A 13,219-nucleotide genomic window follows, 5' to 3' on the forward strand; every position below is an offset into this window, starting at 1 on the left:
GTAGGCAGAATCATTACTACTGTATAAGACTTTCTTCAGAATAACCCTTTTCTACTAAGCCCTGTTGTTTCCTCTGCAGACTTTTTGCAAGAGAAGATAGTAAGCATGTTGTACAAATTGTTGGCCTGCGTGAGGTTCAAGTGGATACTGTAGACCTACTATTAGAGGTAATTTGATTGGTAATGCTTATTTTATCTTCTAAAGCCTCTGTTGCACTAACTTATCAAATAGGTTACCGTGGAGTGGATAAGGTCATTTTTGGCATACGCAGGTGTTGCTGCTCCAGGTTGTATAATGTACACATGTGCATTCCATTATGGGCTCCAAAAGAGCATCAGTACAACTCTGAACAGCTTGGTGGCCACAGCAGAGCATGAAGGGACACTTTCAAAACTGCCTTTAATGAATGAGCTCATGTGCAGCTAAGACAAGTTACAGTGATGCACATAAAAAGCTGACTTGGAGCTGTCACTGCTACGGATACACCTCAGGTGGGATCTTTGCCATGAGGTTGAATGAACCACCCAAGAAATGACAATATCCCAGCAAAACCAACCCTGAAATATCTTAGAATATAAAAAAAATGGCTATGAAATATTTTTGCATTAACCTTAAATCACTAAAAATAGTTCCAAAAGGAAAATGTAAGTAAAACTTTACAAACTGGCATGCACTGCATTTGGCAAACAAGACACAGATGGCTGATCTGAAAAGTTGATAACATTAGGGCAGGTCTACACAACTGCGGGGATCGATGCCCTGAGATCGACCCACTGGCAGTCGATTTAGTGGGTCTAGTAAAGACCCGCCAAATCGACTGTAGATCACTCTCCAGTCAACCCCTGTACTCTACCCACAACGAGAAGAGTAAGGTAAGTCAACGGGAGATTTTCTCCCGTCGTCTCCCCGTGGTAACTCGACCTAAGGTACGTCGACTCCAGCTACGTTATTCAGCTCAGTAAGGAATTGAAAACTATTACCTGATAGCGTAGTTGATTTATTGTTTAGGACTTGGAACAATATTGTCCATTTATATACCACTCGACAGACACTGTCTTCTGGGGTTTTGTTTTTCCATTAACTCTAAGCACAGGATACGCTGGAGACATTTCTGCAAATTCGAGTGCAGATCTGGTATACAGTAGATTAATACATTCCTCTGTATTATCACATCCTGCCTACAGAAGAGTTATTACATGGTTTTGTTCTCACAGGTATGTTGGCAAAACAGCTCATTTCATATTGTCCATAGGCTCTTTTGAACACAGAAAGAGCCTTTAGACTCATTTGATGCTCTTGAATAGCATGCTACCAAATGTATTAGAAGAGTCTTCAATGCATACCTCATGATTATTCATTATTTACTGATGCATTGGCTTCTGTTCACAAACTCTTCCCTGAATTTAGCTCTGGTTTAACAAATATTCAGGAGCTATAGCAGCCAGCTAGATTGCTGATTAAGAGTGGACGTCTAGCAGAAGGCATGAATACTGTATATTTGTATCTAAAGAGTGTTTTGATTTTGCTAGGTTGACATTTTATTGTATTCTTATTGTTCCAGAAACTATAATATAGACTCTTTTTTGTTTCCTTATGATGCCCATTGTTGGTGGGCTCGCTGAAGCAATCTTGTGACTCTTCAGAGATTTGGGACAGAGAATTATCCAGAGTTGTAGCCCAGAAGGTCCCTTAACCCATCTTCCACCTCTCACCTTGTTCCGTTCTTGCTAGTTAAGTCTGAGTATAATTGATCACATCAACCTTGCTGCTTGCTTTGACAATGTTTCATTTGCTCCTGGGTACAGGGATGGATGAGTGGATTGGTACTTGGTGTCACACATTACTTGCCTCTTAGATTTCTGGCTGACTAAACCTTTCAATGAGATTAGAACATGAATTTTTTTTAAAAATCATCCTGCTCATGAGTCCAACAGTAACCTCTGAAGCCTCATTTTGTTATTTTCATTTCCACCATACATTTATTCCATGTGATTTTGTATTGTAGTAATTTAACAAATAGGAATGGAAGTTCAATACACTGACATTCTTATGAATGGTCTCACTTTATAAACCCTTTGTCAGCCGCACTGAATACCAATACATGGGGTTCTGAATCAATATACTATATGAATAGTGTGCATGTTTTGTATGTACGATTTACCTTTGTTTTGTCCTGTTTGTTTTCCAGGTAATTTTGAAGGGTGGGAAGGAGCGTAGCACTGGGGCGACTGGAGTCAACTCAGATTCCTCCCGTTCTCATGCTATCATCCAGATTCAAATTAAAGACTCCGCAAACAGAATGCGTGGAAGGTGAGGTTGGAAGCTGACTTATTGAATTTGATAGAAACATTTCAGTTTCATCCTGTTGGCTTTAAATGAGACCATGCACATCTGCAATGGCAGAGCAGCCATAGATGGTTAGTAAGTGGTAGTGAAGCAGTCAAGTGCAAGGACGGTCAGGATACAAGCTGTGATTTGCAGATGTGTTTGCTGAGCTCCTGGGCTGTGTAGAATAGTGACCCAGTACCAGAGGTCCTTACTGAATGGCCATTAGTTGCAGCAGTAAGTGGGTATCCTTCCCACCTAGTCAGAGAAAAGATGGTCAGCTGCTTATTATTATTTTTGGATGTCAAAAAATATGGTAGGCACCTTCCAAACAAGTAAAATACAATCTTTACCCCAAGGAGCTTATTCTAACTGTAAGACAAGAGAGCAGGTCTGAGCAATAAATAATTGGGAGGGTGGTGAAGAAGGAGGGAGGAAGAGTGCATAAGATTACAAAGAGAAGGATATGTGGTTATGTAGGTGTGCCATGTTTTTAGTTATTGAAGGAGTGACGAAGCTGGGAGGGATGCAGGTGATAGTAGGAGAGGGTGGGGATATTGTGGACGAAGAGGAAGATAGAGGGAGAAATTACAGATCGGTAAAATAGCTAGCAGCCAAAGAGGAAAGTTAGGGAAGAATATGAGAACAAATGGAGATCTTGAGGGAAGAAAGATCAGCAGGAACATAGATTAGTTCTGAAACCATCTGACAATTCAGTGCATCAGTTAGTTCCCTTTAATTGGCTTTATAAACTGCACTGCATTTCTATCTGATTAGGACAGACAACACTGGAATGAAACATCTGTTTTAGCCGGAAGGAGACCCAAAAAGTTATTCTTTTTTAAATAATCTGTGTTCTCTCTCAAATTACTGGCATTGTGATCATCTAGAGATGGGAATGTGTTATACCTGAAATAGCTGCTCCATTAAACCGTGGCGCACTCTCATCACAAGTAATTAGACTTCCTGTTATGACTGTCTGTTACAGTGCCAGAATGCTGTGACTCTGTTCCAGTAGCTGCTGGTATTTCATTACTGTGATGCCTCTGAGACACTTGCAGTGGGTATTTCCCCCTGTTTTATGGTAGTAATATTTAATCTTTCTACTGATGGCATAGTGTGTTGCTACTATCAGCTTAAAAAAAGAAGCTAAAGTAAAAGCATCTTTTTGTTTTTTCCTAGGATCTCTTTCATTGACTTGGCTGGCAGCGAGAGGGCAGCTGATGCCAGAGACTCAGACAAACAAACAAAAATGGAAGGAGCAGAAATAAACCAAAGCCTTTTAGCTGTAGGTTACTCACATTTGTAGAGAAGGTTTTTGTAATTATTGTTCTTTAGGTTGGTTCTTAGACTGATAGTAAACAAGGAAGTAACATGTGGATGGATCCCAGTGGAAAATACACAATGCTAAATGCTGACAATTAAATTGCTCTCTAGTCATGAATCCAATCAGAAGAAAAAGACTTTGTGAGGAAAAACAACTTTTTAAATATATTCCTACAGCCAGATTAAAATAGCACTGAAAAGTCAGATATTTTAAAATATGCCATATTTTCTATAGTAAATTCATGTTCTCTTTTTCTGTGAGGCTTAATGCAGGTTTGTAAAAACACTAAGTTCCACTACTGAAAGGCCCTCTAGAATTGGAGAGTATTTATTATTATTATGGTGATAATCTCAACTCTGAGTGCATATAAACACATTCTAATACCCAAGAACAAATGGTTGGAACCATTGTCCATTAGTGTACCACAAAAAACTGTTACAGGACACAGAAATCAGGCAATTTAGATCCAGGGTTCCTACAACAACCGTATCTCCATCCACTTGAGTCATATATGCAGGTAAATATTTTACATTTCACACTGCTGTGTGATTTTTATGTGGTGGACCTGATTGTAATATTTGTGTACAACACCTTTTATTTTGTTATCGGAATGCAAAATTATGCCTCTGAAAAGTGGGAGGAAAACCATTCCCCTGATTGTCTCTGTTCTCATACAGTAGAATATCAGAGTTATGAACTGACTAGTCAATCACATACCTCATTTGGAACCGGAAGTACACAATCAGGCAGCAGCAGAGAGAAAAAAAAGAAAAAGAGCAAATCCAGTACAGTACTGTGTTAAACGTAAACTACTAAAAAAATAAAGGAAAAGCAGCATTTTTCTTCTCCATAATAAAGTTTCAAAGCTGTGTTAAGTCAATGTTCAGTTGTAAACTTTTGAAAGATCAACCATAATGTTTTGTACAGAGTTACGAACAATCTCCATTCCTGTGGTGTTCGTAACTCTTTGATTCTACTGTAATTCCAGAAAATCTGGATGAATTTTTATCATACTTTTCAGAAAACTTCCCTTCGGGATAGGGAAAAAGCATGAGACTTTTCATGCTGAAAGGAAATATTATGAAGACATTTATAAGCTCATTGAAACAAGTGTTTAAAGAGAGAGAGTCAACCTGATATTAGTGAGTTTATGAATTTAAAGTATTTTCCTGTTAAAAGGAGTAAAGCCCGCCCATGAGTCTCCCTACCAACTTTTGTGGTTTTAGAGTCGGATTTTTCTTTTACTTCTTGTTGTGTGAATAACCCACACAAATTAGAGAAAATTGACTGTGCAAGACAGAGTGAAACTGATTAAAGGTGCATTACAAAGCAATTTGTGAATAAATTGAAAAGATAAACTTTTCTTCTCTAATCTCCTCTGAAGGTGCTATCACCGGGGTCTACCATTGAACCCTACCCCAAGCAGAGTTTTTACCCCAAAAAGGGAGAAATACCATAGAATTTTAAGAATAATTCACTATTGGAACAACTTACCTAGGACTGTGGCAGATTCTCCATCACTTGAACTCTTCAAATCAAGGCTGGATGTCTTTTCAAAAGATCTCCTATAGCTCAAACAGAAGTTTATGAGCTCAGTGCAGAAATTATTGGATGAGGTTCTCTGGCCTATGTCAGTAGCTCAGATTAGATGATCATAATGGTCACTTTTGGCTTTAAAATCTATAACATTCACTAGAGACTTTGTTGCTATTGATTTCATGTGGAAAGTGCTCAGATACTTGTTATGGTTAGCAGTATAAAACCCTAAAATAGAGAGAGAATTTCTTTCAGTTAGAGGCCTCTTAGGTGTAATTTCTAAGAATAATTAAAATACATTCAGAAAAAAAAAAAATGATTTGAAGTGGATGGTGTCCCATTAAGAATGCAATGTCTGTCTCAAGCTAGAGTTACTACCACAGTACTATAATCTGTCTCAAGATATTTTCTCCTGTCACTGCTAGTACTCTCACTAGTAATGGCTTCCCTCAGTGGGCCCATGGTTCATTTTCTCAATCGTAGAAAGCATCCGAGTCTGGTATGGATTGTGACACACTTCTACTTGTGCTGGTGAAGACACATGGTAAAAAGAGATGGACATTTGAAAATATCAGTCTTTTAATAGGCAACGAACAAATCAAGAGGCAGATGTTTCTCCAAGATTACGTGCTGTTCTTGCTGATAATTATTAACAAGAAAATAGATCATGGGTATCTTTTTCAGGAAGGCACACTTGCATGTAGCTGCTCAGGTCCCATTAATTTTAATGGGAGTTCTATAGCTAAATCCCACTCTCTGTGTTGAAAGCATAGCCCTAATGTTTTGTGTGTGTCCATTATTAATCTGCCAAAGGGACTCTTTTGTTACGGGATGGTGAAATAGTCACTCAGACATTAAGACTGCAAGTGTTATTGTGGATATGTTTATCTGTGGGTCTCCGGAAGCCGGCAGCCTTCCCCACTCCTTAGTGTAAGGAAGCGTAGTCTGCTGCTGTCTGTTCTAAGGATATAAGGGTGACAGGGGAAATAGTGAACTCTCATAGTTTTGGGTACCGTTTCAATCTCTCCTTTTTGTTGCGTGACTGATACATTTTTTTCTCTCTCTCCTTTTTAGTTAAAGGAATGTATTCGGGCTCTGGATCAGGAACACGCTCATACTCCTTTCCGGCAAAGCAAGTTAACTCAGGTAAAACCAAAAACCAAGCTAGTGATTGACACTTCACTGAACAGAGTTGAAATGATAGTAATAAAATTAAATAAGCCATGATTTGGTGACTGCATATTGTTAACCCCTTGGAGACTGGACACTCGCATAGCTTCCCAAGCATTCATTCCAATTATAAAGGAAACATAAGCATTCACAAGGTTAATGCCAGCTGACAGCAAAAGCTACAGACAGTTACTCCCCGGGGAATTGTCTATCGGGGGAGGTCCCAGAAGTTGGAAAAAGACTAATGTAGTGCCCCTCTTTAAAAAAGGGAAGGAGGATGATCTGGGGAACTACAGGCCAGTCAGCCTCACCTCAGTCCCTGGAAAAATCATGGAGCAGGTCCTCAAGGAATCAATTCTGAAGCACTTAGAGGAGAGGAAAGTGATCAGGAACAGTCAGCATGGATTCACCAAGGGCAAATCATGCCTGACTAACCTGATTGCCTTCTGTGATGAGATAGCTGGCTCTGTGGATGAGGGGAAAGCAGTGGATGGGTTATTCCTTGACTTTAGCAAAGGTTTTGATACGGTCTCCCACAGTATTCTTGCCAGCAAGTTGAAGAAGAAGTATGGGCTGGATGAATGGACTATAAGGTGGATAGAAAGCTGGCTAGATTGTCAGGCTCAACAGGTAGTGATCAATGGCTCCATGTCTAATTGGCAGCCGTTATGAAGCGGAGTGCCCCAAGGGTTGGTCCTGGGGCTGGTTTTGTTCAATATCTTCATTAATGATCTGGAGGATGGTGTGGATTGCACCCTCAGCAAGTTTGTAGATGACACTAAACTGGGAGGAGTGGTAGATACACCGGAGGGTAGGGATAGGATACAGAGGGACCTAGACAAATTAGAGGATTGGGCCAAAAGAAATCTGATGAGGTTCAACAAGAACAAGTGAAGAGTCCTGCACTTAGGACGGAAGAATCCCATGCACCACTACAGACTAGGGACCCAATGGCTAGACAACAGTTCCGCAGAAAAGGACCTAGGGCTTACAGTGGACGAGAAGCTGGATATGAGTCAACAGTGTGCCCTTGTTGCCAAGAAGGCTAACGGCAATTTGGGCTGTATAAGTAGGAGCATTGCCAGCAGATCAAGGGATGTGATCATTCCCCTCTATTTGACATTGGTGAGGCCTCATCTTGGGTACTGTGTCCAGTTTTGGGTTGCACACTACAAGAAGGATGTGGAAAAATTGGAAAACGTCCAGCGGAGAGCAACAAAAATGATTAGGGGGCTGGAGCACATGACTTATGAGGAGAGGCTGAGGGAACTGGGATTATTTAGTTTGCAGAAGAGAAGAATGAGGGGGGATTTGATAGTTGCTTTCAACTACCTGAAAGGGGGTTCCAAAGAGGATGGATCTAGACTGTTCTCAGTGGTGGCAGATGACAGAACGAGGAGTAATGGTCTCAGGTTGCAGTGGGGGGGAGGTTTAGGTTGGATATTAGGAAAAACTTTTTCAGTAGGAGGTAGTGAAGCATTGGAATCGGTTACCTAGGGAGGTGGTAGAATCTCCTGCCTGGGAGGATTTTAAGGTCCACTTGACAAAGCCCTGGCTGGGATGATTTAGTTGGGGATTGGTCCTGCTTTGAGCAGGGGATTGGACTAGATGACCTCCTGAAGTCCCTTCCAACCCTGATATTCTATGATTTTATGAATGGTGTGGTGGAGAGTTCACTAAACTCCAGGATAAAGTTATTTTATTCCTGTGTGAAGTTCTATATGGAGAATCTTGTAGATCAGTTGTTCTGAGATGTTCATATGGTGGACAACCACTTAGAGATAGCCTCGTGATTACATTCTTTGTAGTACTATCATGCAAGCTGTAATCAGGATTACGTTACTCTAATTGTAACATATGCTTTATTCTTCCAAACACACCAGCACTTTTGGGGTGCCCAGTAAGAAAATGGGCTTGTTTAAAGGACAGATTGAACACTTGAATTCAGTTTAAATCTTATATGAAAAATCACAACAGAGGCAAGTTGTTTAGGTGGGAGAAGAAAGGGACACTTGGTTCTAAACTGTTAAACTGGATTGTTTAAAAGAAATACATTAGTTGCTGAGAATCTTAAGCTATATTTTTCCTCCTCCTCCAAGGTATTAAAAGATTCTTTCATTGGAAATTCTAAGACGTGTATGATAGCTAATGTGTCACCTAGCCACATAGCTACGGAACACACCCTGAACACATTACGATATGCTGACAGGTAGGTGACTTAAATTTTCCATGTTGAGAGTCAAAAAGGAGTTATGGTTTGAGATGAAAATATTTGGATTGCATCAACTGGTGAGTTCTTAGGGCAAAGAGCAAAAAATGCATCTTACAGTGCATAAACATCATCTTCATCTACTACACTATTATATTGGGGCACTTAATTCTCATGGGTGTTTTAAATTCTTCTTTCAGATGTTACATAATTTAGGTCCTAACAGCTAGTAGTGATTCAAATCTCATGGTACTCCTCATAACAGTAAGGTTGATAACCCCAACATCCTTGACAAACTCTAGTTTTATTTGTATGATGGTACTTCCCAGAATATGTTAGATGCTGTCCATACCCAGAGGAAGATGCATTGTGAACTCTTCGGGTCAAGGACTCTGAACACAAGCAACACAGAAAAGGGTGGAGGAGAAAGATAAGAGACAATCATCAAAAGCCATGTTAGTTCATTAATTTCCTATAGACATCAAGATGGACGTGGGTCTTGAGGAGAGGTTTTGAGGAGAGGAGAAGTAGATACAATTTCCTTCAGTTTAAATTGATCAGAGGTATTCTTCACTTCCTAATTTAAAACTGTTGTGTATTGTTATTGTTCCCCATTGAAACAGCTGCTGCAAACCTCCACAGAAGTAACTGCATTTCTATAGCAGATGATCTGATGCCTCCATGGATTAGCCAATGATTAAAATCCAAATTGTGACATTGAAGTCAATATTTAATGTACCAAAGTATTAGTTTGACCTAATGATATTGTAAATTATTTGAAAGCATTTAATTTTTCTAATGCACAGTCCTTATTTACAGGGTAAAAGAACTAAAGAAAGGGATTAAATGTTGTACCCCTGTCACAAACAGATGTCGGATAGCTGGAAATGTATCTCCAAAACGTATCCAAAACTCTCCTTCCACGCACATGGGAGATAAGAGCTCTCCAAAGAAAGTAAAACTAGGACTCCATCATCCTTTAAGTTCTTTGAGAATAAAGGCATCCCCTTCAGTGTTCCATCCAACCAATGTCCCTTTTTCCTCTACCCCAAAAGGAGCCAAGGGTCATGTCCACAAAGGAAATCCGACCTCACCATGGCTCAGTCGCACCAGTCCCATTAAAGGAATGCTAAAGATAGGGCATCCCGTGAAGAAAAAGATTGATGATCTGACACTGCCATCTGAGAAGCATCATACTGGAAAAGATTTTGTTGTCGCAACAGCTGCAGTCCCAGAGACAAAAGAGAGTGGCCAAGGAGATAATTGTATTCAAGATAAACAACCTGTCAGATGCCTGAAAATACAGACAGTGCAACCTGTACAAAAGCAGCTCATTTCCAGAGATGGCTTTTCCTTTGGAGATGGCAATCACCCATCAGACAGCAGTCAGCGCTGTGCAAATGTTTTTACTAAACCGTGCATTGAAACTTGGGCAAATCTCCCTCCACATCAGAAAGAAAGGGAACAACATTTGCGCCTTTACCACCAGCAGTTTCAGCAGCTACCTATTCTACAGCAGAAGTTGAACTATCAACCACTTGAGAGGTTTTTAGCCCAATACAAGCCCCAGGAAATTACAGTTAAACAAGACCGGAGCCTTCCTCCCACGGACTCACAATGCAAAGAGGGGATGCTGCTGGAAGACCTGGACGACAGTGATTTTAGTGAAGACTCTTTCTCACCTATATCCAACCAAAGGAAAGTTAAAAGAAACACCAGTGAGAGCAGCCAACTTTCATTTTTCCTTCATCAGAGAGAACAAGAAAGTGAGGAGGAGAAAGGCCGAGAGAGACAGGGTTTATTGTTTGAACATGCAACACATACACAAGAGCATGAACTTAATGACAGTTGGGACTATGGGAAGGACTTTACATTTCCAGAACCAGGGGAGCCTATTATAGATGGAGAAAGCAGCAAGACTCAATCTGAGTGGAGCACAGAGGACGACTTCACTATTGATTCTTCTGTGAACAATAATACTGCAGAAAAACCTTATTGCTTGCGGGAAGAACTTGTCCATAACTGGAAAAACAGCAAGGATTTACCAGCTGATCACAAACAATACAAATCCGAATGCAGACATCTAGTTTATCCTGGTGAAAGCTCCTCATTCCCAGAAAAGGGGACACAAAGTCTCCATGTTCTCCACACATTGGATTCGGGGACTACAAAATGCAACAAGGTCAGCCTTCCACATGCTCAAAGGGAAGAATCCATCAAAGATGGACAAGCTCCAGTTGCAGGAAACGTAGAAGGGAAGAAACTAAAAAATGGAGCTAGCCCCTATGGAGCTTCTAATACTTCATCAGAATTCACGTCGGAGCTGATGGCCCCTCTGACAAGGTCGTTCCTTGATAGTGAGGAGGCAGCTGATCAAGAAGAGGCTCTCCAAGTGAAACAGATGTTGGAAAGAAAAACCTGTAGCCCCAGCAAAAGATTAGAGGAAGAGGACAGGCAGTTTCTCAGAAATAAAACCTCACCAACAGGCAGCATGCCTGAGCTGGGTGAACAAATGTACCATGATGAAAGGAAGTCCACTCTGCAGCACTCCCCACAAACTGAGAACAAGCAGCTCTCACAGTCCTGTCATGATGCAAAGCCTTCTTGTAGCCTTGGAGGTTCATCTCCATGGAACACACATCAAAGTTCTATTAATGGTTTATTTGTCCGAGATGAAGACTTGACAGAAGCATCAGCATCTGTCAGAGTCAAAAACCCTTGTGGAGAGAATGAAGATGAATTGTTTCTTCATAACTTAAAGTGCAGAAAATATCTGGGTAACAGCAGGCAGTATGATGCCGATGCTGAGAATACCACTGGTAGCCTGTTGAGCGGCCCAGAAAAATCTAGCATGGGTAAAGGACCCAACATTGGGCCTACGTCTCAGACCGTACATGCTGATTTGCCTGAAAAGGGTTATTTTTCATGTGCCCCATCCATTCTGAATGCAGGAAGAGTGGAGTGTACAACTTCATCCCCCTCTAGAGAAAGCAGCCCACTGCAGCCCAGGTCAGAATTCAGGAGCAAGGACTTGAACCATTCTGAAGATACATTCAAGTTGTCATTCAGTGGTGAGGAAATAGGGCTGCTTAAGAGTAAACTGATGCAGAGTATTTTTACCCAAGACTGTGGTGATGCTGCGGAACGGGATTCAAGATCCGTTACCAGAGAGATCAGATCATTAGCAAATCAAAACACTCGCCCAAATGCATCCATCATTAGCGCCCAGATCAATACGTCAGAAACATCAAACTGGAACAGAGAAGCGCTGGGAAAGGCTCAGTAAGTTTGTATCTAGTACACTATCTTCTGTTGCATGGACTAGAGACACTGACCACACACATTGTACTTTTGCTTAAATGTTTCATATGGTGCTATATGTATTTTACAAACACATACACACACCTTTTTGGAGTCAGATATATAGAGAAGTTGTTAGATAACTACTGCATCCCTACGGCAACAAATATGAAACGGCCAGTCCAGCTAACCAGATAGCAAAATCAGATACTCACATTCAAGATAGTAAAAGCTAGCCCAGGGGCGGGCAAACTTTTTTGCCTGAGGTCCACATAGGGTTTCTGAAATTTTATGGAGGGCCCCTCCCCTGTCCCCTGACTGCCTCCCACTGCCCCATCCAACCCCCCCTCCTTCCTGGCTGCCCCCCTGAAACCCCTGCCGTCATTCAACCCCCCTGTTCCCCACCCCCTGACCACCACCCTGAACTCCCCTACTTTCTATCCAACCCCCCCCCCCCCGCTCCCTGCCCCCTTACCACACTGCCTGGAGCGCCGTGCCGCCCAGAGCACCAGGACAGGCAGCCGGGCTGCCCGGCTGGAGCCAGCCACGCCACCATGCAGCACAGAGCACCGGGTCAGGCCGCGGCTCTGCAGCTGTGCTGTCTGGAAAGAGCTCGCAGCCCTGCCCCCCAGAGCATTGCGCCAGCGGCGCAGTGAGCTGAGATTGTGGGGGAGGGGGCTAGCCTCCCTGGCCAGGAGCTCAGGCAGGAGGGTCCCACGGGCCGGATATGAGTTTGCCCACCTCTGAGCTAGACATTGCCCTCCCATTATCTAACAGACATGGATCCAGATGAACTGGCTGTGACTCAACCCCTTTCAGACAGAAGCAGTGCTTGCTGGCAGAGAGAAGCACCTAGAGGAGTTAATAGAGGTGTCTGCACTGTGTATGGAAGGTCATGTGCCAGACTTTCACCAGCATGGTTCACAGTCTCAAGGTCCTACTGGGCAGCATTTTTGCTCCTGGATTCCAGCTGGTAAGAGGCATTATGGGCCACTATGCCATCTATGACTAGCCAAGAAGCTGTGGGCCACTCCCCTCTTAGTCATCCATGGCTAGACTACTGCAATCCACTGTCCTTGGGACTCAAATTAGTGCAGAAAGTAGCTGCTCAACCTTCTGTGTGGTGTGGGCCAGCATAAATACATAGCTTCTGTGCTAAAGTCTCTGCACTGGCTACTTGTTTACTTCTAGACTCAGTTCAAGGTGTTGAAGACTCTTTTTTTCTTGTACCCCGTCATCACAGCAAAGACCAGCTGAGAAGTGCTTGCAGCTGAAGCCTGTTTAAATGCCCCAGGCCAGCTTTTCAGTTGATGTAAATTGGCATAGGCCACTAAAGTCAACAGAGCGACATA

At 42.0% G+C, this 13,219-nt stretch overlaps 1 protein-coding gene across 1 annotated transcript in view; it reads left to right on the plus strand.

Annotated features, from left to right (window-relative positions):
• KIF24 (kinesin family member 24) overlaps nucleotides 1–13,219 on the plus strand; it is a 32,489-nt gene that overhangs the window by 11,750 nt on the left and 7,520 nt on the right. The window contains exons 5-10 of the mRNA XM_077816606.1: nucleotides 80–167; nucleotides 2,189–2,310; nucleotides 3,508–3,613; nucleotides 6,263–6,334; nucleotides 8,458–8,567; nucleotides 9,387–11,849. Of these exons, the coding sequence (XP_077672732.1) occupies nucleotides 80–167; nucleotides 2,189–2,310; nucleotides 3,508–3,613; nucleotides 6,263–6,334; nucleotides 8,458–8,567; nucleotides 9,387–11,849 (2,961 nt within the window). The remainder of the gene's footprint in view (nucleotides 1–79; nucleotides 168–2,188; nucleotides 2,311–3,507; nucleotides 3,614–6,262; nucleotides 6,335–8,457; nucleotides 8,568–9,386; nucleotides 11,850–13,219) is intronic.

Source organism: Eretmochelys imbricata, chromosome 5 (assembly GCF_965152235.1).
Source record: "Eretmochelys imbricata isolate rEreImb1 chromosome 5, rEreImb1.hap1, whole genome shotgun sequence".
NCBI classification, from domain to species: domain Eukaryota; kingdom Metazoa; phylum Chordata; order Testudines; family Cheloniidae; genus Eretmochelys; species Eretmochelys imbricata.